This window comes from Sciurus carolinensis, chromosome 8 (genome assembly GCF_902686445.1).
Source record: "Sciurus carolinensis chromosome 8, mSciCar1.2, whole genome shotgun sequence".
In the NCBI taxonomy this organism is placed as follows: Eukaryota; Metazoa; Chordata; class Mammalia; order Rodentia; family Sciuridae; genus Sciurus; species Sciurus carolinensis.
In genome coordinates, this window is record NC_062220.1 from 91,370,697 (window position 1) to 91,397,290 (window position 26,594).

The following is a 26,594-nucleotide window of genomic DNA, read 5'->3' on the forward strand; positions in this document are numbered from 1 at the left end:
ATTCACCAGTGGATTAATCTATTGATGGTTGAATGTACTACTGGGAGATGTGGAAACTAAGGTAGCAGGGCATAGTTTAAAAAAGTAGGTCACTGGAAATATGGGGGCACACCCTTGGGGACTGTATCTTGTCCCTGAAACTTTTCTCAGCTGCCAGGAGCTGAGCATCTTTCCTCTGCAACATCCTTCTATAATATTTTTGCCTTGGTGCCAGCCAACTATGGACTAAAACTTCTGAAAACATAACACAATAATAAAGTTCCTTTGTATTTATCTACTTTTCATTCAATATTTTAATTACACAGTGCACTATGCTGCACTTAAGGGGATGTAGCTATAAATAATAAAATGTCCACTCTTAATGATCATTTTGTAAAAAAATAAAAGGATATTCAATAGAATGATCAGTATAATTAAGAGCAAGATACAAGGCACTAAAGAATGAGATTCTTTTCAGCACTGAGTTAAGAAGTGGCATTTTAAAACTACCTTAAATAGAACTTGAATACAGAAAGTCATAGGTAGTTGGGGTGAAAAAGACCACTCTAAGTAACAAAAAATCACAGCAAAAGCATAATTAGTTAAGGTTTATGGGGAAACAATGCAAAACAAGGCTGCAAAGGTAATTTTAAAGCCAAATTTTAGAGGGCCTTAAAACTAAAGGATGGGCTGGGGTATAGTTCAGTGGTTTAGTATGTTTGCCTAGCATGTGCAAGGCCTGGGTTCAGTCCCAAACGAAAAAGTGTGATCAGAAATCTGGACTTGATTCACTAGGCAGTAGAGGAATGTCTGTAAACATAAGCAAGATATGCTCTAGGAAGGCTAGTAATCTTAAATTAATCCTTATACTCAAGGCCAATGGTACTCAAATATGACTGTACTAAAGCATCACCTGCAGTGCTTTGAAAAAGATACTGTTGCTGTGTCCACCCACCAGAGTTTATGGTTCAATTGTCTGGGATGAGATCCAAGCATCACCACAGGCTTTGTGTTTTGTTTTGTTTTTAACATTTGCTTTGAAATGAAGTCTTGCTATATTGCCCAGACTGGTCTCAAACTCCTGGGCTCCAGTGATCCTCCTGTCTCAGTTTCCCATGTAGCTACATGCACCCCAGCACCCAGCTTACCCCAAGTTTTTAAAAGTTCAACCACTGATGATTCTAATATATCAGGAGAGTTAAAATATACTGGGTAGTACCAAATCCTATGTTTTTTTCCTATACAAACATACCTGTAATAAAATTTATAAATTAGGCATAATAAGAGATTAATAATGACAGAATAATTTTAACAATATACTGCAAATCCTCTCTGTACACAAATATGACAACTATGATGGCCATTAAGTGATGATTCATGTCCCATGCAAGACAGAACAGAAAGATTTCATGATGCTACTTGAGAACATCCTACAATTTAAAACTTATGAACTGTTCTTTTCTACAATTTTCCTTTAGTTATGTTCAGATCTAAGAGTGACTAAACTGCAGAAAGTGAAACTATAGGTAATGGGAGACTACCGTGTATCTGTGTGCGCATGTGTGTCTATCTCAAAATTCTGATGAAACCGCCTACAACTAGCTAAGCTGACCCACCCAGTAAAATCTAAACTAAAGGCAGTTATACCATTTATACCACAAAAGAAAAACAAATTGAATATATACAATTTATTTAATAAATTAATATCATTCAAAATACAGTGCCAGAACATTATGCAGTTGAACATGCTAGTAATGTTTGTCATGAAGCACCTGTGCTCATGTTAGATTGGCGGCGCCCCACTACTGCTAGTGGTTCCTGGGATTAATGCCAGAGCAGCGCTAGTTATCTGCTCTTCTGCACAGCTAGTGCAGAAAATTCCTGAACAGTTCACCTTCCTAATCCTACCCCCCCAACACACACACATCAGGTTAAAAAAAACACACCCTGACAGCTAACAGATACCTATACACAATCACTCTACAGTAATGCTTGTTATTAAATTAAGATGTAATGACCTGGTTAACCCACTCTAAATCTTTAAGATGGAGAACTACATCAGCAGCAGGTAGTTATATGCATGAGCCAATGTTAATGTAATACAGAAAGTGGAGACATTTACTGATTAAAGCTCCACACAGACCCGCACAATGAGGGGCTAGCAATTCATGTTGCAAGCCCGGCAACTTAAGTCCACACCTGGTAAATGACCAGCTGAATGGACAACCTGTATTCTAGGATAGACAAGTATAAGTTAGTGGAAAGAGAATACATGCACCTAATAGTATAGTTAGACTGATCCTGCAGTCGTAGCTTTCCCTGTGTAATACCATGAAGTTATGGAAGATCTTCTTCAACTATAGTATAGGATTTAGACAACATTTCTATACCAACAAGGACATTAGTGTTAAGTGCAGCTGAATTAATTACACTGGAAAAACTGTATTCCAGGACTTCGGAACAGAAGCACAGGAATGAAATTCATATACTGAAATAACCTCAGCACAATTTGCGATATACCACACTAGGAACAGGAAACTACTTTTGTAAGTGAACTTCTTGAACTGTACATACACAGGGCTAACAATGTTAGATAATCAGACTCTTATGCTCTCATGATACACATAAAAGTTTCTCAGTTATTGAATAACCTATTTCATATTATGGAAGCATATCTTTCTGTAAGACTCACTGATATATATTATACTGATGCAAATATTAAGTAGGGCATAAAAATAAAATTTATCAAAGATAGATATTTTTGTACTCATATTTAGTCCTTTCATAACTTCCCATTTAGCAAAGGAAATGACAAAGCACATGAATCAGGTGTGCACTCCCTGAACTCCAACTATACAGGGGGTAGTGCAACCATTTCTCCATCCAGTTCAAACTCTTCTGTCCCATCTGGTGAAAAAAGATAAGTTGGTGGTTTCCATGGAGATTCTTCAAGGCAGGATGGATACAGTTTCCCCACAGTGCATCGAAAATCTCTCCCTAAATCCCACAGTACACGTTCAGATATATGCTGCCGCAGAGACCACCGATCAAGTTCCAGATCATATTGGTAGGTGACATACTTAGCTCGCTCATTCAAGTGGGTTTCTCGCATAAACACACAAAGAGAATTTGAGATCACAACAGCTCTAACACAAGGGTCAGAGTATCTCTTAGCAGGGATGTTGGCTGCCATTTTCCACTCATTTTTATTCACATCATAAATTTCCACAGTTACTGAAGACCCATCTACAGTGCCAGAGGGGAGTCTTATGCCAGAATTGGTAGCAATATGTAACCCTCCAATATAGAAAATTTTATCACCGAAAGCTGCAGCTGAAGCAAAGGATCTGCTAGTCTGTCTCATGGCCATTTCCACCCATGAATCAGACCTTGGAAAATAACAGTACATGAGGTTCAGTGTCATCACATAAATGCAGTCATGAACCACAACTGCTGCACTCCATTGCCAAGCACAAGGCAAAGGGCTTACCATTGTCCACTCATCCTTTTCAGTGTCATATCTTTCTACAGTCCTCCGATTAAGTTCTCCACCTACACTATCTCCTCCAATTGCATAGATATAGCCTTCACAGCAAACCAAAGATGGCTTTATGCGGACAAAAAGCATTGGGGTCTTTGGAAACCAGGTATTTTGCTGTGCATCAAACCAATAAAAACAATTCACAGTTCTAAAGGCAGTCTGAAGTTTACTTGTTTTACTGTGATTTGTTTTTGTGTTTTTCAGAGGAACTTGACCCCCTGCTATGTAGATATCATTATCAGGGGTTACAACTGTCCCAACCTTATGCAAATCAGCTGGTGGGCTGCATAATTTGTAAACTTTTTCTGCCTGGGGGCTGTAACAGACAGAAGAGTAAAGACTACATGGATTTTCTGAAGATGCTTCAATAAAAATCATCATCTCCTCTTTAGTCATCCCCAGTCTTGGTTTGAAAAACTTAGGCATGGACTTATAAAGACCTTGAACCACCACAGACTTATCATTGGGTGGCAGACCTTGAAACCAAGCTCTCTGTGTTACTTCTGAAAGTGCATCAATTCTGATTTGGCTAAGAACTGAAGACAAATACTGGGATCGTGATTCTGTGTTGTACTCTAGCCACAGCATAGCAGCTTCTCGAACTGTTTCTTCCTTTTCTACATTTAAATTGTCACTACTGAGAATGTCTATCAGTAGGTCATGTGACAGCTGCATAAATGCTTCTTGGTGATATACAGCAGTAAACTTATGCTCCACCATTCTTTTAGCACTTTGTTTTAATTCTTCACAACTGAAGAGATCAGCAAAACTCAACAATCGCACACAATTCTCTGCATTAATTTTTTTAATTAAATATTCTCGACAACGTTGTAACACATCTTCTACCTAAATTAAAACAAACAGAAAAAAGACTGATAAGAGCAAGATAGACAAATTTACTTTTTTGGTGCTGGGGACTGAACTTCAGGCCTCATGCATGCTAAGCACATGCTCTACCACTGAGTTATACACTCCAGCCCCAACTTTTAGTTTTAACTAAGACATAGGCATGTTAAGCAGACCCCCACGCTGTAAAAGTTTGATTTTTCAGATGCATGTTTGGACTAAGAGTATTAAGATGAAGGTATTCCAGTAATAATAGGAAGCTGCAGTTTTCCATTTCTTTTTCTCACCTAAGGCCTACACAACTGTCCAAGAGAGAGTAGCATGAGCCAGGCACAGTGGCTCACAACTGTAATCCCATCTGCTCAGAAGGCTGAGGTAGGAGGATCACAAGTTCAAGGACTGCCTGGGCAACCTAGTTGCCTAGACCCTTGTCTCAAAGTAAAAAAAAAAAAAAAAATTAAATGGCTGGCCAACAAACACCACTATTTATAATTATAAGGCACCAATAAAGAAAGGAAAAAAAGGTCTGAGGAGGGTAAGGGATGTAGCTCAGTGGTAGAGTGCTTGCCTATCATGTGTAAAGCCTTAAGGTTCAATTCCCAGTGCCACAAAACTGTCATACAGTACTGAACAGGCATGTAAAAAATTAAAGAGCCTGAAGGGATAAATAAAGAAATTCACACATAAGTTATATTTTTCTAGACTTAAAAAAAAAAAAATTTTTTAAGGCATGTTGGTACACACCTATAATCCCTGTAACTCCAGAGGCTGAGGCAGTCTCTTTTTAAGTTCATGGTCAAGGTTTTAAGCAACTTAGAGAAACCTTGCCAAAAAAAAGAGAAGAGGGGGCAGAGAGGACTGCATGTAAGCTCAATGGTTAGCACTCATGAGAGGTGGTTCAGTCCCCAGTATCATATATATATATGTGTGTGTGTACATATATTTACTTATTTATTTATTTTTAATTTAAACTTTTTTAGATAACCATGTGAAAAAGTTTAAATAAGATCTCCATCAAATAAGTCAGGTTTGGTAGTGCACACCTATACTCCCAGCTACTTAAGGAGGCTGAGACAGGAAGAAGTATGGAAAGTTCAAGACCAGTCTAGGTGACTTACCAGGACCCTATCTCAAAATAATAAAAGAGGCTAGGGATGTAGCTCAGTGGTAGAGTGTACCTAGGTTTAAATCCCAGGACATTATATTAAAAAAAAAAAAAAAAAAAGGAACTTTCTACACACTTTAGGAACTTTCTACAACACTTTTTCAGTATCCTAGTGATTAACTATGATTAACTAGAAGTACTTCCTAAGTGACAAGTCAGACTGCTTGAATTCAGAACTTGGATTGACCAGTCAGTAACTGTGTAATATTAGGAAAGTACTTTTACCTCTCTAAGCCTCACTTTTCTCTCACATAAAATGGTGAAATAATAGTTCGTCTACCTCAAATATTTATTGTTAGGGATTGGATTAGATTAGAATCTACCTGAAGCATCAGTTCATCAGTACAACGGCTTCAGTAAATCTCTAGTATCTAAAAGTATTACTTCAAATGTTTAGTAGCCAAAGTCAGGTAGTAGTCATACAAGCCCTGTATCTCAGGCTTGCCAGACCAACCCAACCCAAGAGTATGAGGACTGCTACATTTGGGCAAGCATATACATATAACTTTTATTAATATGGCAGAAGAGAATTATAAGGAACAGTGTTGATATTTACATTAAGTATTCTAGAATCTCAATTTTTTAAAATGCATCAATTTCTTAGCTATTCTTTTAGTTCCTGGCTCTAAGAAAAACTTGCAAGCTACAGAAAAGCAGTGCTTACAGGAAACAGTCCTTCCTCCTTTCCATGTTTGGATTTAGGATGTGAATACCTTTTACTCTAAAACACAAAATAAAGCTACTATAGCCTCATTTTCTACTAAGTTTTAGACACAAATCACTGCACAATTTTACAGTACAAGACTGAAAAGAAAGGAAGTTTCATAAGTAATGAATTGAGTTCTGGTTCCCAGAGTTACACTGAGGTGTTAACATTTGACCAGTGTCATTCAAAATTATTTAGTATATGTTTATCATGTACCTAGGAGATACCATGAAATGTGATCCCCAAATTTAACCTTTGGAGAAACTTTCTTAAGTACAAAATGTTATTTCAAAACATGAAAAGAAATGAGGAAAACACTTACATTCCTCTTAAAATTAAAAAAGGGAACATAAGAGGGAAATAGAGTTAAACAGTTTATCATACATGTCAACCATTACTTTGTTTTACTTTATTTCTTTTTTTTTTTTTTTTTTTGCGGTACTGGGGATCGAACTCAGGGCCTTGTGCTTGCGAGGCAAGCACTCTACCAGCTGAGCTATCTCCTCAGCCCCCTTTATTTCTTAATAACGCAATATAGTCCCACAACCACTATAAATATCTATTTCCACAAGAATGTAAATTCTTCTGTGAAAATACCATCAAACATTGATACATTTAAGCTTTAAACACAGAAAATTAAAGCATTTAAATTCAATACCACTAAGAATTAACTTCAAATCTAAATTCTCAGATATATTATGCAGAATATGAAATCTGGATGAAATCCTCACCCACCTTTTAAATTAAGTTCCTATTATACAACTAACTAGTTAACTAGCTAAATACATCCCATTCTTCTTCCTTTTCACATTTTATAAATAGAGAAAAAAAAAGTTACCTTTTAGAATCTGCGAAAAGAAAATTACACATAGGAAACATCACCAGTAAAACAATAAACTAACTCAAGTATATAACTGAGGGAAGTATATTACCTGAAGGAAGCAAGCTGTTTCATACAGTTGTTCTACAGTGCTGTCACTTATTGCCAAGTTACCCGTGTATGCATAAGTTATTATTATCTGTAAGGTGGCAGCATCCACATTCCTCAGGTGTACATGTGTCTGCTTGCTTTCACTTAGTCCACTCATGAACATAGCCCTACAGCAGAACATGGGAAAACAAAGCTGAAGAATTTAGCATAAAACAAATACAGAACTTAAAAAAAATTAAGACATTAGATATTTACTCAGGATATTTATTTATAGAAGACTTTTGAAGGAGACAACAGAAAAGCATATATAATCCAGTGGCAAAGATATACCAGACTATGCCATGCTGGGTAAACACATCAAAATTAATCTATTTCTTAGAGTCATACAGTGGAATACTACTGAACAATTAAAAAAAAAACTATAACATAAAAAAACGTCAAAAATATTCACTTATGAATGTTATTCATTATGCTCAGCAAAGAAGCCAGATATAAAATCACATATTTTATGAATCCATTTATATGAAATGCCCAAAAAAGGAAAATAAACAGAGGCAGAGAGAGAGAGAGAGAGAGAGAGAGAGAGAGAGAGAGAGAGAGAGAAAGATATATTAGTAGTTACCTAGAACTGAGAGTAAGAATGGGGAGTGACTATAAATGAGCACAGGAAATGCTCTGAATTAGATTGTGGAAATGGTTGTAAAACTCTGCAAATATAGTAATAAAAACCATTTCATTGTACAATTATACCTCAGTATTTGTTCCAGGATACCCCTGACACCAAAATCCAAGGTTGCACAAGTCCCCTGTATATCCTTTCCTTTTGGGTACTGGAAAATGGAGTATTATTCAGCAATAAAGAAAGGTCAGTATTCATAAATACTATAAGTGAACCTCAAAAACATTATACTCAGTGAAGAAGTCAATATAAGATCACATGTATGTGTCCATTTATATGAAATGTTCAAAAAAGAAAAATAGAGGTAAGTAGTTACCTAGAGCTGAGTAAGAATGGGGAGTTGAACCTCCCAGGGACACTTTTTTTTTTAGTTTATTCATTTTTATGTGGTGTTGAGGATTGAACCCAGTGCCTCACACATGACAGGCAAGAACTTCTACCACTGAGCCACAACCTCAGCCCAGGGACACTTTTATTATTGAGTTGCATCCCTAGTCCTTTTCATTGTTTGAGATACAGGGTCTCACTAAATTGCCTAGGATGGCTTCAAACATGCAATCCTCCTGCCTCAGTCTCCTGAGTCAGTGTGCATCACCAATACCTGGCTTTGCATACCCTTTTATATAATTTAAATACCTCTCAATTACCTCAAATACCTAAAACAATATAAATGCTAGATATTAGACTCTATTCCTGAAGGGGAATAATGACAAGAAAAAAATTTCTACCCATTCAGTACAAACAAAACTTTTTTCTCAGTATTTTCGATTTGCAGTTGTGGATGCACAACTGGCAGAGAGGGAGCATACACTGTGTACTTAAAATGGGTGGATTTTTGAGCTGGGTTTGTGGCTCAGTGGTACAGTGCTTGCCTAGCAAGTGTAAGGCACTGGATTTGATTCTCAGCAGCACATATAAATAAATAACCATTGACACAAAATATATATTTTAAAAAATGGGTAGATTTTGTGATATATAAATTCTACCAATAAAGTTGACAAAAAATTCATTTATCAAACCATTTCCTAAGAATAAGCAGGATACTTTCCTAAAAATCTATTATAAGCATGAAAATATGCCAAAATAACTGTATTGTGGAGTGTACAAAATAAAATACTTAATTGAAAAGCCCCTGCATGTAGTGATTAAGAATGGGAATTGGGGGCTGGGGAGATAGCTCAGCTGGTAGAGTGCTTGCCTTGCAAGCACAAGGCCCTGAGTTCGATCCCCAGTACCGCAAAAAAAAAAAAAAAAAAAAAAAAAAAAAGGAAGGGAATTGGGCTGGGTATAGTGGCGTATGCCTGTGCACTTCAGCAACTCTAGAGACTGAAGCAGGTGGATCCCAAGTTCGAGACCAGCCTCAGCAATTTAGTGAAGCCCTAAGCAACTTAGTGAGACCCTGTCTCGAAATTAACTTTTTTATAAAAAGAGCTGGGAAAAGTGGCTCAGTGGTTAAACTCCTCTGGGTTCAATCACCAGTACTCCCCTACCCCCACAAAAAAAGAATGAATATCATAATCATCACTAGATTGGGCCTATCAAGGATAAGATGAGGAGCCAGGCATGGTACACCCATAAAATCCAGTTTCTTGGAAGGACACACCCATATAATCCAAGCTACTTGGAAGAGTGAGGCAGGACGAATGATCACAAGTTCAAACCTGGCCTCAGAACCTTAGCACCCTGCCTCAAAACACAAAGAGCTGGGGGACACCTTCAAAATGGACAAAATATGGTAGAATCCAACTGGGGCACAAATGAATATCTAAGGTTCATGAAGATACTGAAAAATAAACTGGAATGATGAGTCGCAGACCTTAGAAAGCCTTTAAAATGAGACTAGGGCTGAGTGGTAGAATATGTACTTATTAGCATGCACAGGCCCTGGGTTCCCAATTCCAGCACTAAAAATGAAAAAAGGAGTCTCAGCTTTTTCTTGTACATAATGGAAAAGACTGAAGGGTTTTAAAGCCAAGATTTAGCATGATAAAATATACTTTGGATAACCTCAAGAACCAAAAGCTAAAGATATGAAAACTGGTTATGGGCTACAACGAGAATTAAAACCACCTGAGATAGGGTGCACGCAAGAAATGGATACAAAAACTATTACATACTAGCAATAATAGGTGTTGGCAAGGATGTGGGGAAAAAGGTACACTCATACATTGCTGGTGGGGCTGCAAATTAGTGCAACCACTCTGGACAGCAGTGTGGAGATTCCTTAGAAAACGTGGAATGGAACCACCATTTGACCCAGCTATCCCACTCCTCGGCCTATACCCAAAGGACTTAAAATCAGTATACTACAGAGATACAGCCACATCAATGTTCACAGCTGTTCAATTCACAATAGCCAGACTGTGGAACCAACCTAGATGTCCTTCAATTGATGAATGGATAAAGAAACTGTACAATGGACTATTACTCAGCCATAAAGAATAATAAAATTATGGCATTTGCAGGCAAATGGATGAAACTGAAGAATATCATGCTAAGTGAGATTAAGTCAACCTCAAAAAACTAAAGGACGAATGATCTCACTGATAAGCGGATGATGACACATAATGGGGGTGGGAGGGGGGCAAGAATGGAGGAAGGAGGGACTGTATAGAGGGATAAGAGGGGTGGGAAGGGTGGGGGGGGAAACAACAGAATGAATCAGTAACTATTACCCTAGGTAAATGTATGATTACAAAAACGGTATGCCTCTACTTCATGTACAGAGAAACAAATGTATCCCATTTGTTTACAATAAAAATGAATTTAAAAAAAAAACTATTACAAAGGACTTACAAGACCTGATTATTTCCTGAACAGAGCAGAAAATAGGCAAGAGAGAGTCAAAAGTTACCTATTTATTTTCAATTAAACACATGAAAAACTGTTGTTAACCATTTAAAGAAAAATTGTAAAGCCAAGAAGAAAAGATAATCTTAGGGGAAAAGTAAGCTAAATTTTAGATATATATGATTTAAGGGCAGATGGGTCAAAGGGAAATAATAACCAGCTAAGTATTAAATATTAGTGGAACAATGAAGGTGAGGCATTAATGCAGTGGGAACTAAAGACAGGTAAAAGTTATGGAGAAAGACTAAAAAACTATTAAAAAAAAAAAAAAAAAAAGGGGCTGGGGAGATAGCTCAGTTGGTAGAGTGCTTGCCTTGCAAGTACAAGGTCCTGAGTTCAATCCCCAGCACCACAAAAAAAAAAAAAAAACAAAAAAAAAAACCCACTCAAGATCCAATAAATGGGGTCTAAGAATGAAGTTCAGTGGTAGAGCACCTGCTTAGCGTATGCAAGGTCCTGGGTTTGTAGGTCAGTGATAATGCATCCCTGAGTTCAATCTCCAGTACCACCAAAAATAAAATCATGACGGAAATAATACCAGAGCAATATACTACTACTCAATACTACTCAGGACAACAGAAGTGGGTGTCAAAAACTGTTGGGCTGGAATGGTGGCTCAGAGGTAAAGGACTTGCCTGGCATGTGTGAAGCACTGGGTTCGATTCTCAGCACCACATATAAATAAATAAAATAAAGGTCCATCGACGATTAAAAAAGCAATTAGTCACAGATGACTTCTGGAATAGCTTAGAATGAGCAGGAAGAATGGCAGCTAGATTCCAGACAAGCAGGGAATGGAAGAGGGGTGCAAACAATGTCAATCAGAGTGACTGATGTCTTTCCCACGGAAGGACACAAAATGGTCACAAATAAATCTGACTGAAAAATGAAGAGCCAGGAAATGTTCTTGAAAAACATTCAATACACCTACTGCTACCAGCTTCACCTTTCTGACATGGAAAAATGGGAGATAATCACAAATAACTTGAAAAAGAACTGAGTTCTCAATAAAAATGAAAGATTTAGGGACAGAGTGGTTTTTACCTTTATGCTAGTCAAGGCACTAATTTTGAAAAGAAAGTAAGGGCAAGAGAATGGCTGACTATACAGAGGCACTGAAACTAGTTATTCTAGACTATGCTTTATGACAGCAGACTAATGAACTTCTATAAAGTAACCATGCTTCCTGAAGACCAACGATAGAAGCCTAGCCAAACCAAAACTTTAAAATTTACATTTTTATGAAAAAGCAAATCATATTTTACCTAATACAGTAACAGATCAAGTGCTGATTAATTCTCAAGTAATTGTCTCATTTTGGGTCTAAAATGTACAGTAAATGTTACCAGGAAATACAAACTATTATTCAGAAGCATCTATAGGTTCTTGATGGGATGACACAAGTTACACAAACTACAAAGGAAGAATCTATCTAGTTCAAAAGGCAGAATTGCTAAATTTGTAGAAGCACTGTGTGCAAAGACCTGGAAACCTGAAAGCAGAATCCTGTTGAAGAACACTTGGGAAAAGATCAAATTATTATAGGAGTATACAATAATCTACCCAATTCAGAGAAAAGATCATATATGGCAAGGAAACATTTTCTTCTTATTGATATAAAATTATGCATAGACAAGATCTTTATGATGGGCAGCTTTAATACCAAATATATATTGGACTATTCTTTTAACTCATTTAATAAATATAAAGTATATGTCTTGCTTTTGGGAAGTCATATTCTCTCAGATGATCAAGAAAACTAGGGGTTGGGGATATAGCTCAGTTGGTAGAGTGCTTGCCTCATAAGCACAAGACCCTGGGTTCAAATCCCAGCACCGCAAAAAAAATATATATATATATAAAAAAGGGCTAGCTAGTGATAAGAAAATAATTAAAGTCTCAGAAAGACTCTTGTCTTTAAGGTTGTTATATTAATGAAAGACTCAAGTTTCCTGGTCTTCAAGAACACTACTTTCAACTATATCGGTTAAAGATAAATGATCTCACAGCTAGAGAATTTCAAAAATGTTATCTCTACAATCACAAACTTTACATAGGGGAGAAAAAAAGGGAAGACATCTAAGTAAACTCATGTGTTACTTTCTGGTGAAAATAAAGACAGAAAATATTAACAAAATTTCTGTACAGGTTTTAAAGTTAGACCAGAAGGCAAAGGATCATTAAAAAGGAAAATTTATGAGCCAAGGTATTGACTGAACTTCGAACCTTCCTTGATTTGCAACACCACCTAAGTTAATGATTCTGGGGAGGAAAAAAATGACATTATTACCATTTGCAAAGCTTTCTAATAAACAGATTGAGATTTCATATCTCAAATCCACCAAATGAGTATTTCTGACTTTGAAATCCAATAATCTCCAATTGTAAAACACCCAACAGAATCTCAATGATTAAACAGGTTTTTGAATCAATATTTGCAAATAGACTAATCCTTCTGACAGAGGAGACTGTTTGAAATTCCATAAAAATTTCAGATTCAACCAAAACAAAAATTGTAGGCACGTCTAGGCAACTGGCATTAAGGACTTAGCTTTGCAATTATGGGATGTGTTACACTGAGGAATGTGAAGTTTCTCTATCTTCATATAAATTAGTCTTGAAAGGTCAGTTTAATCTAGCCTGTTTATAGCTGTCACTAAAGAGCAGCAGAAATTAACTCATTGATGATCTTCTCTTACCCTATTACCATTTGTAGAAGGAATACACTGATCTACATTTAATTCATCTTTATTCACCCTGTCCTTTCCAAATAAGTAAAAGTCCACTTAAGGGCACAGAACACATAAAGCAATTTTGATATCCAGCTTCTTTTCCTCTCATGAATCTTAAAGATGCAAAAGATCATAAAAATGTGATAAAGTTAAGCTTTATAAAAGGTATCCTGAACAGTAATAGCAACCAAGTCTAAGAAAAAGAAGTAACTTTTTAAAAAAAAATTTTTGTAATTGTCAATGTACCTTTATTTTATTTATTTATACATGGTGCTGAGAATCAAACTCGGTGCCTCACACATGCTAGGCAAGCGCTCTACCACTGAGCCACAACTCCAGCCCCCAAGAAGTAACATTTTTGTGAAGGAAATGTCTTAGCATGCTGTCTAAACAGCAGTTATTATCTCCTAAAAATTATTGGTTTTATAGTATACTTTGGTTTATAAACAAGGACCAGTTTTCTAAGTGCAGTATTTCAGTATCTCCAGAGTAAAATTATCTCATTTTCATTTCTCTGAAAGAAAAAAACTATATTCTGAATCTTTATGTCTCCCCAATATTAAAACTTTACTTTACCTTAGGTAATTTTAACAAATTTCTTGTATTTATACTTTTACAAAACCTTCTTTTGTATGTTATACATGCCAGGAAATAATGTGACAATTACTACATTATCTGAACTGAAAACACTGAGACTTAATTTTTGAAGAAATTTAACATTTAAAAGAATTCCTACTCAAACAAGCCAACATTCTGTATTTATAATTACAAACTAAACAAGAGTAAAGTACTTACCTGAAATAAGAGCTACATGTTGCAAGAACCATCTTATGACAAGGGAATTCAGTGCCCTCAACAATTAACACTATGTCAGTAAACAACTGCTGTTCATAAAACAGTTTCAACTGTTCCAACAAGGATACAGCATATTCAGTATTGATCTGCCTCTCGTCTTGAGTGGACATGACTGTATTCCATTAATATCTCCCGGAACAGATTAGAAAAGTCAGTCTTGATAGAAGGTCAAGTGAATACTTCAGAAATAAAGGAGATAGTCTGCTTGCTGTTATCTGCAGCATTCAGAACCAAGACTGACACAGTCACTAATGAATAGTATCTTGTTATAGGCTTAAAATCACTGCTAGGTCATCCTGTGTTAATTAGGTTCTTCAGAGTTCTTCAACACAGTCTTCGGATATCCTGCTCAAATTTGCAATTGTGCAGCTCATAAGTAAAAGAGAAAAATACAGGAGGTAGATTTTGTGGCAACATCCTACGTTCAATGATCCTCTGGAGAACTAAAAAGAAAAAAGTCCAGTTAAATTAACTAGGCCAGTACACTCCAAGACTACAATGTTTAAAATGGTAGCCTATAAATTATATTTATCTGAAATTGAACCTTATAGACATTAAAAATGAAATGAGAAAAATGAACATTTTAATAGTCCACATTTAAAAAAATTAATAAACAGAAGAAAATTAACATTTTTCCACATCATGTACAAATACAAGAATGGGAAGTTCTACTCTATGTATGTAAGATTTGTCAAAATACATTCTCTACTGTCATGTGTAACTAAAAATAAAAAAATAAAAAAACAAACAGGTTTAACTTTCTGCCTTCTATGCAAAGTATAAACATCCCAGGAAAATAAGGAACATGTAAGTAAGCAAATATTTTTTTAAAGTTCTGCAAAGATTTTAAATTGTCAAAACCAGATCTCCTCCTTATTTGTTCAGTAAAAACGCATAACCATAATTTAGGGTAGGAGAGGGAGAACCCTCACTCTTACAGTGATATATTATCTTTGGATATATTTTAAATATTTGCTAAGACTTCATGTTTAATTAAAATGACAAACTACACAGTAAATAGAATCAAACTCTTTACTTCCAATGTTTAGGATATGTGTGTTGGGGGTATTCTTAAAAGTGCTAGAGATTGAACCTAAGTCCTCACCCATGCTAGGCAAGCAAGCACTACCACTGTGTAGCACTCTCAGCCCTAAGCTACATATTTTTAAATCTGTAGTTCAACAGTATAAGAGAAGAAATTTATTTCTTTGCAGAATGGTCCTTCCTAGGAATCTTTTATGTTTAAGCATACAACTTTATTGAAAAGAACCATAAATGAATGGAAAGAAATGTGTTCCTAAACAGTAAATGCCATTATTATACAAATACAAATGTTCTCTAAATTAATAAGGTTAATACAAATACAATCCAAATACTATTTTCAGGGAAGTTATCTGTAAGAATATACAAAAAAATGCCAAGATATGGGGGTGGGGGCAAATTTTTTAAGACTCATCAAATATTAAAATGTATTACAAATGTAAAGTAAATGCAAATACACACAAAACATTATATATGATGAAGATAAACATGGCATTTCAAATTAGGAAGACTGGCTTATTTGAACAAACAAAAGCTACAAGAACTGGCTAACTACTGAAGGAAAAAAATTCCTAAATTTTAGTCATACTGCACATACAAATCATCAAAAAACTTCCAGCTGAAAGAAAATTTTTAAAATGTTATTTGGAACTCAGTATTTATAACTTTCAGGTAAGGAATTACCAGAAAAAGAAGGAATAACCAAACAGAATGTGACTAACACAAAAGCTACCAAACACGAATGCTGTAAAAAATTAAACTACACATAGTTTATCAGGTTTAATAGCAAAATTTTTCTTTTGACTTTTTAGAGCTCTTTCAATCTCAGAATTACAAGTAAGATATTGCAGAAAACAATATTTGGCACTGCAAATGCTTAATACCTTCTACATCAACTGTACTTCTAAACATTTTTCTTATAGAAATATATGCATTTGGAGAAATATATGGAAGATGAGCACACAGAGGCATTTGTTATATAAGGAAAATAGAGGAATAGAGAGAGCAGGTGGTTTTTTAACATGTTTTTGTTTGAACAGAACAATGTGAAGGATATGATCAAGGCCATGAAGTAACTTCAACAGCCCCAAGGGAGATATGTCTCCTTGTATCCATCCTCTTATTAAAAAATTAAAACTGTTAAAAAAAAAAAAAAAAGAAGAGAAAAGAAAAGAAAAGAAAAGAAATGAAATGAAATATGTATGCATTTGGGTTGGGCATATATAGTTCAGCAGAGCACTTGCCTAACTTGCAAAGTCCTGGGTTCCATCCAAGCACTGCAACAAAAGGATGTGGGGGGAAGGGAAATATATATGCATTAATAAACTAAAAGTCCTAACCCCAGCTGTAGGATCCATGTCTTCATCCATGTTCAAACCAGGTTACCAGGGCCAGGTTGGACTTAAGACTATATTGTTACACCCCAGAATTTCTTGGAGACAAGCTATACAAATAAGTCTGGTTGCTCATTAGCCATTTAGTGGGATGACCTGATTTTTCTGCAGTGATTTTTGAGGGTCCCATTTTGTTTTTATCTGGATTTTGCTAAATTTGATGTTTGTGTGTGTGTGTGTTACTGGGAACTGAACACGGGCTCTCTACCACTGAGCTACATCCTCAATGCTTTTTTGTGACAGGGTCTCCCTACATTGCCCAGGCTGGTCTTGAAATTGTGATCCTCCTGCCTTAGCCTCACAAGTCATTGGGATTACAGGCATATGCCACCACACCCAGCCAGATTTGGTTTATTAAAGAATATGCATGAAACTATATTAAAACAACATAAATTCTATTTTTAGATTCCCCTATTTCCCATTCTTCTTTTGTAATCCAGGAGAGAAATCCTAAATAAAAATTACCTTAAAATAAGCAGAAGTCATTCAGACATAACACTAAACTAAACAGTAATTCAAACAGATCTATATCTAGTACAATTTAAAACAAAATTAGGTATCTTACCTCTCTTGGAACAGGACTTCAAAAATGTATCAACTAAATATACAAACAGTTGCAAAGTTTAGGATGATCAATCAACAACTTTCAAATTCCCATAATACATCTAACAAGATTCCTTCACTTCTAAAAAAAAAAAAAAAAAAAAAGAAATTATCATCCTAAATACTCTGAAACATTTCACAAAAGTGTGCTATATTACTTAATTATGAAGTGAAATATAACACATTTTGCATATTTTCTTTTCAACTGTATTGTTGTATATATCATTCCATATTATATAAAAAATTAACTTCAAAAAGTCACATATTCCTGTTATCCTTAGAAGCTGGCATCCTGTTGAGTAATTCTCAGGTACCAAGGAAACTGATTACTTAATTTTATCACAAATTAATAGTTGCTTAAATTTATTTCCAGAAATGTTTATTGAGAATTTATTAAGTGCTAATCATTGCACTTTTAAGTACCTAGGTTGAGAGGTGCCAAACACTAAAGGTTCCAAAACACAAAGTGCATTTACTCTCACTACAGGCTACAGGGAAAACCACAGTTGACAGTTAAAAACATGGTGTTTTTTAAAATCAGTAGTCATCAGAGGCAGGTAAATGAGTGATACAAGATTCAAGTTAAAAACATTTTTCTTGAAATTGAACTGTTCTCATTTTTCATTTCCAAACTTTTTATTTTATTTATTCATTTTTTACAGGGGTGGGGTACTGCAGATTGAGCCCAGGTCCTTATGCATGCTAAATTAAGCACAGGCTCTACCATTTAGTTACACTTTCAGCCCCCAAACTGTTTCTGAGAGAGGCCATCACAGTATCACCAAGTTTGGTCCTGAATTCCAAACTCTTTGTTCTCCTGTGATAGTGGGGGGTGAACCCAGAGATGCTCTACCACTAAGCTACATTCCCTACCCTTTTCATTTTGAGACAGGGTCTTGCTTAGATTCGTGACTAGTGCTGAACTTGTGATCCTCCTGCCTCAGCCTCCTGAGTTGCTGGGAATAGGCCCTCACATAGCTTTGAAATCCAAACTTTGCTAGAAACGAGTATGAGAAATTTTATTCTTTACCTTAAAAACTATAATATAAGTAAAATGAGCAAAGACTTGGCAGTTGGTCCCACTGCTAACAGTGGTTCACACTAGGGAAGAATTCCTAATTTTAAAAAGAAAACTGAAAAAGATACATACTTTCTTTTCTCACCATAAAGACAAGATACTTTGGGTTTGGGAATTGTTAAGATCTCTATCCCACGAGTTTGGATGAACCCAACTACTACGCATAACCATAAAACTTTAAAAAACAAAACAAAACAACAACAAAAAAGAATTCCCATTCCAAGGTTGCCAAAGACAATATGTAAATAAATGGATGAGTATTTCAATAAAACTTCATTTTAAAAAACAGGTTACATGAACCAATCTCTGTTTTAGATGCCTGTTGAAACAGTGAGTAAAATATATACTTGGAAGTTATTTTTGCTGGAATGTTTTTCCTTCAGACCACAAAAATAAGAAAAATAACAAATTTTAAATTTTTGGAAGTTGAACTAAATGTAATTCTTACTTAACCTAACCTGTATAGATTCTACCTTTGAAATTAAAATATTCTAATATCTCTTACCTAATCACACAACTACCTTCCCAAACACTCGCTGGTTTGATGGACTTCGGAAACAGGTTTCCCTTATATGAATACCTTTCATTAAAGTTCAAAAACAAAGACATCCCTCCCTTCAGATAATTTGTTGGGGGTGAGGACAATGAGCTGGGGTTGTAGTTCAGTGGTGGAGCACTTGCCTTTCATATGTGAGGCACTGGGTTCGATCCTCAGCACCACATTAAAAAAAAAAAAAGATATTGTGTCCATCTACAACTTAAAAAAAGAAAAACCAATAACAACAAAGGCTAATACAGATTTGAATACACTTAGCTGGGCGAATACCTGCAGCCTCTAACAACTAAGGAGGCTGGAGCAGGAGGATTTCTTGAGACCAAGGAGCTAGAGGACAACCTAGACAATATATCAAGATCCCATTCTCAAAAACATACCAGAACAAAAAATAAACACTACCACTACTGATGATGATGATGAGATTCAAAAACCCTTAAACTACTTTGTTTAGTCAACCACATCTACGTACACTTGAAAAACAGAAGACATATACAAGACAATACTTGTGTAAAGGTATTTAGGGAACACATGGATTCATTAGATGAACCAAAGGCACAGAGAAAATAGGAAATCACTGTTTTATGCCACAATTCCTGATACCAGATACTTGAAGATTAATAGGAAAGTCCTAAAATTAAAGGTGATCATTAGAATATATTCCACAGTGCCAAGCGAGATGAAGCACACCTGTAATCCCAGTAGCTCAGGAGGCTGAGACAGGAGGATGGCAAGTTCAAAGCCAGACTCAGCAAAAGTGAGGCACTAAGCAATTCAGTGAGACCCTGTCTCTAAATAAAATACAAAATGGGGCTGGGGATGTGGCTCAGTGGTCGAGTGCCCTGAGTTCAATCCCTGCAAGTCTGATTCTAATTAAAAAAAAAAAAAAAAAAGTACTATGTATTCTTACTCCTTTTTTCCCCCCAAGTCTGAGCTCAGTTCAATGTTTTTAATTGATCTGCTTGACAAGAGAATAACAGAGTACGGTTAGAATGCTACACACAAAATGAGATTCTTTTCTCTATCCGCTAATTATTAGAGTACAAAGCTCTGCTTATTTTTACATATAAGGACTTCTTATACAAGTAAAAAAGATAAATAAATTGTGATAGCTGAAGGAAAAGAAAAAAATTCTACTTCTAATATAGCTCCTTGAGGAAACCCAAATCTACAAGGTTCTACTGAATGAAACCACCACAAAAAAAGTTTCAAAACAAACCATCTGTTACTGAATGTTACTGAATGAGCATCAAAGTTAAATGTACAGAGACACAGAATTCTACTTATAAATCTAAAACGTCTACAGAAAATTATTTCAATGTTTCTCTCTCTTAAATAATCAAGATGATTAGAATAAAATCTTCATAGAGCTAACCTGATTTTTCAGTTTGACCAGAAAAACAGAAATGCAGGGAAAAAAAGAACTTATTTCAGAAGTTTAGGTTCACTGTCTGAATTGCTTACTTCACTTTCCTATAACAGTATTAAAGGGTTGGGGTTGGGGTTTAGTGGTAGAGTGCCCATCTAGCATGCATAGCACCATACACAAAAAAGTATTTAGGTCTTCAGAATGCAAGATCCAAAATATGCCTGAGCATCTGCAAAGGAAATTTACACAAATGCTATTCTAATATTCATAAAGCGATAATAGTAACAATGGATTTGTCCTACAGATTTCTAAATAATGATATTAAAGACTAAAGAACAAGTGAAGATTAGAGAAATGTATGAAATGTTGAAATTTTAAAAAACAATTCCAAATACTTTTGAAGGTTTCAGAAGTTAAGGGCAGTGTTTTCATGGGGTAAGGATATGAGGGAGATGTCTAATTTCACTTTGAAACCTAGTTTTTATTCCTACAGGTGCGTCAATAGAAACTTTCTAATGAGGAGCTACAGAAATACAAACAGAAGCAAAGCAAACTTTTCCAATGTTAATCAGGCAAGATCTAGAGGATCAAGTAAAAAAATAAAGGATTAAATACTACGAATAGGAAAATGAGACCTATGGACAACTAACTGAACAGTGAATGAAAAACGGAGGAAGGATAAATAATGGGGAGATGTCAGGCATGGTTAACAGACACCAGTAATCCCAATGACTTGAAAGGCTGAAATAGGAGGACCACCAAATTTGAGGCCAACCATGGGAACTTAGCAGGCTCTGTCTTAAAATTATGGGCACAATGGTGCACACCTATATTCCCAGCACTTGGGAGGCTGAGGCAGGAGAATCACAAATTCGAAGTTAACCTATACAACTTTTCGACACCTTGTCTCAAAACAATTTTTTTAAAGGGCTGGGATGTAGCTCAGTGGTAAAGTGCTTGCCTAGCAGGCATAAGGCCCTGGGTTCAACCCCTAGTACTGAAAAATAAATTAATTAACTAAATTAAATAAGGGCTGGAGGTATAGCTCAGTGGTAGAACACTTGCCCACCACACACAAGGTCCTGGGTTTGATCCCAGAATGGCAAAAAAAAAAAAAAGTTTTAAATAATAATAATCATAATCACTATAGTTATGTAGGAGGCTGAAGCAGAACTATCTCAAGTTCAAGGCCAATCTGGACAACAAAAAACTGTCTCAAAGGAAAAAAAAAATTTTTCAATTATATTTTTAAAAATGAAATTATATACTAGGGATAGAACAGTTATATGCTGGTCTCCCCTCTACAAATGGCATAGATCATTTCATCCACAGGAAATACTTTCAAGTTGTGCTGAAACTTTCAATACTAAAAATATCAGTACAGAAGACTGAAAACTTTTCTTAGAAAGGATCCAGGGCATTCTGGGTATCAAATATTTTTTTTTTTAATTGTTAGCATGAAAACTCAAAACTACTTGGTTTGAAAGTTTAGTTCTGCACCATACTAACTGTATGAATTGTTTGCTCATCTGTAAAATGAAGTAAAAACAGAACTCTTCAATGGTTTGTTCTAGGATTATATGAGTTTCAAGGCCTGACACGGTACTACTATGTAAATTTTTGCAGGTATTATTAGTCCACTCACTGGTTAAGCTTTTGTAGTACTTTCCAAACTCCTGAATCTCAATACTTATGCCAGGACTAAAGATCCCAATTATAAGGTCTCAGCACTCCAAATAGTTCTTTTCATTCTGGCTAAATGGTATTTTATTTTTATTTTTTTTTTGCAGTACTGGGGATTGAATCCAAGGTTTCACACAGACTGATCAAGTGCTCTACCAATGAGCTATATCCTCAATCCTAAATAGCATTTTAGATAAGAAAAATTCATTCAAAGTTTTTAGAGACTAGGAGCTGGGGTTGTGGCTCAGTGGCAGAGTGCTTGCCTAGCACATGTAAAGCACTGGGTTCGATCCTCAGCACCACATAAAAATAAATAAATAAAAAACAAAGATATTGTATCTATCTACAATCAAAAAATATTTTTTTAAAGTTTTTAGAGATTATTTTGATGGTACAAATCATGAAACAAACTAAATCATCAAAGATTAGTCTTGAAAAGATTAATGTCAGTGCAGAAACACTAAACTGATAGCCATGATGGCACCAATCAAAACTAACCTTCAGCTCAGTTGGTAGAATGCACAAAAGCCCTGGGTTCAATCCCCAGTACCACCAAAAAAAAAAAAAAAAAAAAAGAAAGAAAAGAAAAGAAAAGAAAGAAAAACCTAAGCAACTAACCTTTCTTCATTTCACTATGATAAGCTTCTCCTTTGGTAGGACAAATAACTGGTGCTAGAGAGTTTGCTTTCAAATGATCAAAAGTATTTGTTCTTTAGATTATCAAATGCTATACAAAGAATCTTCTGAGTTTCAATAAGCAGCAACAAAAAGATACACACCTTGCTCTGTGAAGAATTTCTCAAGTTTAATAAATTTCAGCAGTTTCCCTACTCAAGTCAAATTCATAACTTATATTTCCTTGAGTTCCTTCTTTATAATACTGAAAAGACCATATAGCTCCATCAAGTTAATTATGCTGAGCACCCAAACAAATTCAGATCAGTATAAGCTTATGTATTACATAATGATTAATAAGCTATCTTGCTTTTAAAAAACTAAAGAATAGAAAAGAGATACCACCTGTGATAAAGTATTTATATGAATGTAGTATATCCTTTCATTTTGGACATTTTCCCCCATAGCTTTGTATAGTGCTTTATTAAGAAAGCTGTGGAAAGAGGCTAATGCAAAACTAACCTCAACTTTTTCACTGGAACTTCACTTTCTACCAAATCAATGATTTTTTTTCTTTTTCTTTTTGGTGGTGCTGGGGGTTGAACCCAGGGTTCTGAGTATGGGAGGCAAGGGCTCTACCAACTGAGCTATATCCCCCGCCCTCAATGATTTCTTAAATCGCAGATTTCCTAGATAATCAAACACTCACATATGAAGTCATGAAGAGCTTAGCCACTTAACAATGATTATGACTACTAAAGTCTTTCTTTAAATAAAAGTGAAGGTAAACTTTTTCTTAGAAGCTTACCACAGAAGCTACAAGTCACTACTTGTCAGAAGCATGCAAGTGGGGTAGGGAAAGGGGAGAATCTCTTATTAAATGTTTATATTTTCTCCAAATCTCTTGTAATAATCCCTTTCTCCCACAAAGAAGAATCTAAGCACTTCAAATCCACAGTAAGAGAACCAGAAACACTCTTCATACACCTAAAACATTAACAGAACCAAAGCTGGCATTCTGAATTATGTAAGTATCACTTGATCTATGTAAACTCTACAAAACTGGAAGAGACTGAGATGTAAGGAAGGAGTGAAATCTTCATTCATATGTCCTTTCTTCCAGCACCAACTGTGTTAGGAATATGGGCAAGGAAAAAAAAAAATTTTTTTCTTAATAAACGTGCATAACTTTGGAAAAACCCCCGAAGTTGGCTTTATAAAGACTGCGCTCAAGTTTCTAGGAATTTACTATGCACCATAAAAACAACGGTCAATGTTTAGATATTATGAAATATTTCATTATTTCCAATAACCAAGGAGAAAGAAAAATCTACGGCATGCTTTTTAACTACTAAGATACTCTGTTCCAACCCATCTTCTTACAGGTCCTATGTATAACGTTAGCAAATATTACGGTAATGCTTCTTATGGGAGCAAAATAGGGTTAAGAGTTAACAACACTTATAAACTCTTCTACAAAATTGTGTATTGAGAAAAAGAGCACTATGTAGAAAACAGCCCTCTGTGTGAATAGACAGAATGCTCAAGAGAAATGCCATAGTCCTCAAGATGTACTCACAGACCTCTTAAAAGATTTTAGTACCCAATCTAAAAGGTCTTCAAAATGCACTAGGCCAACAAAAGATCAAAGCAAAGAAGTAAGCTTAACATTAGTTACCAGCCAATGAAAAGAACAGCAAACTTTCACACCATGGAGAATGGAAAACTGACTGGACTGACTTCTGAATTTATTTTAGGTCGGGAAAATAAGTCCTTCTGGGAAAAAAAAAAAAAAAAAATTGCCAGAAAAAAAGTTCTTTACTAACTTAACTCATTCACAACTGGAAGTGATGTGCAGTCCCTACTACTCAAATCCAGGCAAAAATTCGCAACTCAGGGTGAGGGAAACGTAACTAGTTCACTTACTGCTGATAGGGTTGCTTCTGAATGCCTGTCGGCTAAGTGAACCAGACATACAGATTCATGTATAAACAACACGTGACCAGTCCTGGCCCCCTACGTTTTGATGGGACTAACTGATGTAGACGTTGGCCAACGCGTACCTTTTTAAAGTTAATTTTACGTTCTGAATCTTTTACTTTCACTTGAACAGGTATTCGTGGAAACCGACCATTCTAGAGATCCTGCAGTCAACATTCCTCCTCTCCCTTTAAGGCAGCCACAAAGAGATCTTAAGATTGCTAAGCCAAAGAAAAAAGACGTGAACTCAAAACAACTGCCCCACGGCGAACTAAGATGCGATGCTACTCCGCGGCTTCCCAACGCATAGGGAGAGGGAGGTGGTCGAGTTCAAGTAAGTTAACGATTTCACAGTCTAAAGTAAACACGCACACAATTTCCCGTTTCAAAGGGCAGCTTCTGCTTTCTTTTTAAAATCAATAGTAGACCATAATAGGATCTCTGTTATTAATCTAGACCTTTCTTGGTTACTTAAGATGCATCAGGAAAATAAAAATTAAAACATAAGGAAAGGGCTGCCCTCCTCCGGCCCACGCTGTCGCGAACACGCCGCGAGTCGTCGAGGACAACAGCACTGTTTGGGCAAGGGCGGGCGGCACCCTGGAGACCCGCGGTCACCGAGAACCCCGGCCCAAGCCGGAAACGCCCCCGCGGGAGCGCCCGGGCAGCCCCTCCCCCCGCGGCGGAAGCGACGCGGGTTTGAAAGAGGCCGCGGCGGCGGTGGCCGCCGCCGCCGCCGTCGTCCCCCGCCCGCCCGACCACAAAGGGCTGAGCCCCGCTCCCGCCACAGCCTTCCTCTCCCACTCCCCCGACAGGTCGCCACAGACTCCCCCTCCCGCCCAACGCCAAGGACGCCTGCTCACCCGAGTCCCTTAGTCCCTCGATCCGGCCGGAGGACCCCAACACACAGGGCCGATCGGGGGCGGCGGCGGGGGCGTGGTCCTCTCGCGGCGGCCCGGGCCGGGGTCTCGCCTCTGCCTCCCGCCGAAGAAGATTGGCGCCTCCGCCTCTTCCTTCCGGTTTCCTCTGGCACCCACCCTCGGCCCGTCAGTCCGGTACAGAAAGCAGCGTCTTCTGCGGGAGCGCCGCGCGCTCCTCAGGGCCCAGCCGCCGCCAGACTCCTCCCCCGGGAGCCGCGCCGCCTCGTCAGCCCCGGGCCGCGAGACGCCCAGCTCACCGCCCGCGCCCCGCCCCCGCCGCGCGCTCTCGCCCCTTCCGCGGCCCGGAAGCGCGCGGGCAGCGGACCGTTGGCCCGCCGCAGGCGCGCCCACCCCTCCCCTTGCCTCCCTTCCTTCCCTTCGCGCGCCTGTCGATACAAGCGGCAGTTTTGCAGTTTCCCGGGTTCTCGAGACCGGCCCCCCGCCCTCAGCTGACTTACCCCGCCCTTTTCCTTTGCTGGATCCCACCGGAAAGCCAAAACAATTGAGGCCGCGCAGGCGCGAAGAAAGAAACGGAAAGAGCAAGAAGGGCGGGGGCGGCGCGAGGTGACGGCGAGCGTAAATGAAGGGGGTTCCCGGGGAAGGTCAGGGGAGAGCCCGCGGAGGGCGCCTGCGCGGAGGGAGGGTGTCTCCGCGGGCCTGTGGCGCGAGCTTCACCCGGCCTCAGCGGCGGCGTTGGGCGCAGGCTGACGAAAGGAGGGCCCTGAGAAGTTCAGCACTAAGAAATTCAGGCAGCAAATCACCGGATTTTATGCCATAAGCAGTCTTTTTCCTCTTGTATTTTCTCCTGGAAATGGCAGATATTTGCAGGCTGGGTCAAGGAGTGGGAACGTGTAGGAGTAAACAATGCCAGATCGGGGAAGAGGGAACCTGGGGAGACGTGAGGCGGATTGTGGAGTGGGCTTTGTCTCCTCCGTCCTAGCTCTCCAAAACACGCCCTGCATTTTCTAAAGCACGTTCAGTTTTCTGAGGCCAAGGAAAAGGTCAAAGTAGCACCCGGAAGGACCCGCAGTTGGGGAAGGAGGGAGGCTCCAGCTAGTTTTTGCTGCAATGCGG

At 37.4% G+C, this 26,594-nt stretch overlaps 1 protein-coding gene across 4 annotated transcripts; it reads right to left on the minus strand.

The window, feature by feature from the left end:
• Positions 1-1,658: 1,658 nt before the first annotated feature.
• On the minus strand, positions 1,659-26,077 carry Kbtbd2 (kelch repeat and BTB domain containing 2). Of its 4 annotated transcripts, XM_047562573.1 has the most exons (6): positions 25,464-25,819; positions 24,299-24,396; positions 17,285-17,404; positions 14,225-14,727; positions 7,170-7,335; positions 1,659-4,366 (listed from the first exon to the last, which is right to left on the minus strand). In XM_047562573.1, the coding sequence occupies exons 4-6, from the start codon at positions 14,392-14,394 to the stop codon at positions 2,831-2,833; spliced, it is 1,872 nt and encodes a 623-aa protein (XP_047418529.1). In that variant the 5' UTR covers positions 14,395-14,727; positions 17,285-17,404; positions 24,299-24,396; positions 25,464-25,819; the 3' UTR covers positions 1,659-2,830. The 4 variants fall into 4 exon arrangements, with proteins under 4 accessions (XP_047418529.1, XP_047418530.1, XP_047418528.1 ...); XM_047562574.1 differs by lacking the exons at positions 24,299-24,396; positions 25,464-25,819 and adding an exon at positions 25,979-26,077; XM_047562572.1 differs by lacking the exon at positions 24,299-24,396.
• Between the last annotated feature and the right edge of the window lie 517 nt (positions 26,078-26,594).

What these genes read in the sequence shown, in the direction of transcription:
- Kbtbd2 (XM_047562574.1), bottom strand. Translation starts at nt 14,394, where the DNA reads ATGTCCACTCAAGACGAGAGGCAGATCAATACTGAATATGCTGTATCC. An exon ending in ACATGTAGCTCTTATTTCAG is followed by an intron (nt 7,336 to 14,224) that starts GTAAGTACTTTA and finishes GTTCTGCTGTAG; the next exon opens with GGCTATGTTCATGAGTGGAC. An exon ending in AAACAGCTTGCTTCCTTCAG is followed by an intron (nt 4,367 to 7,169) that starts GTAATATACTTC and finishes GTTTTAATTTAG; the next exon opens with GTAGAAGATGTGTTACAACG.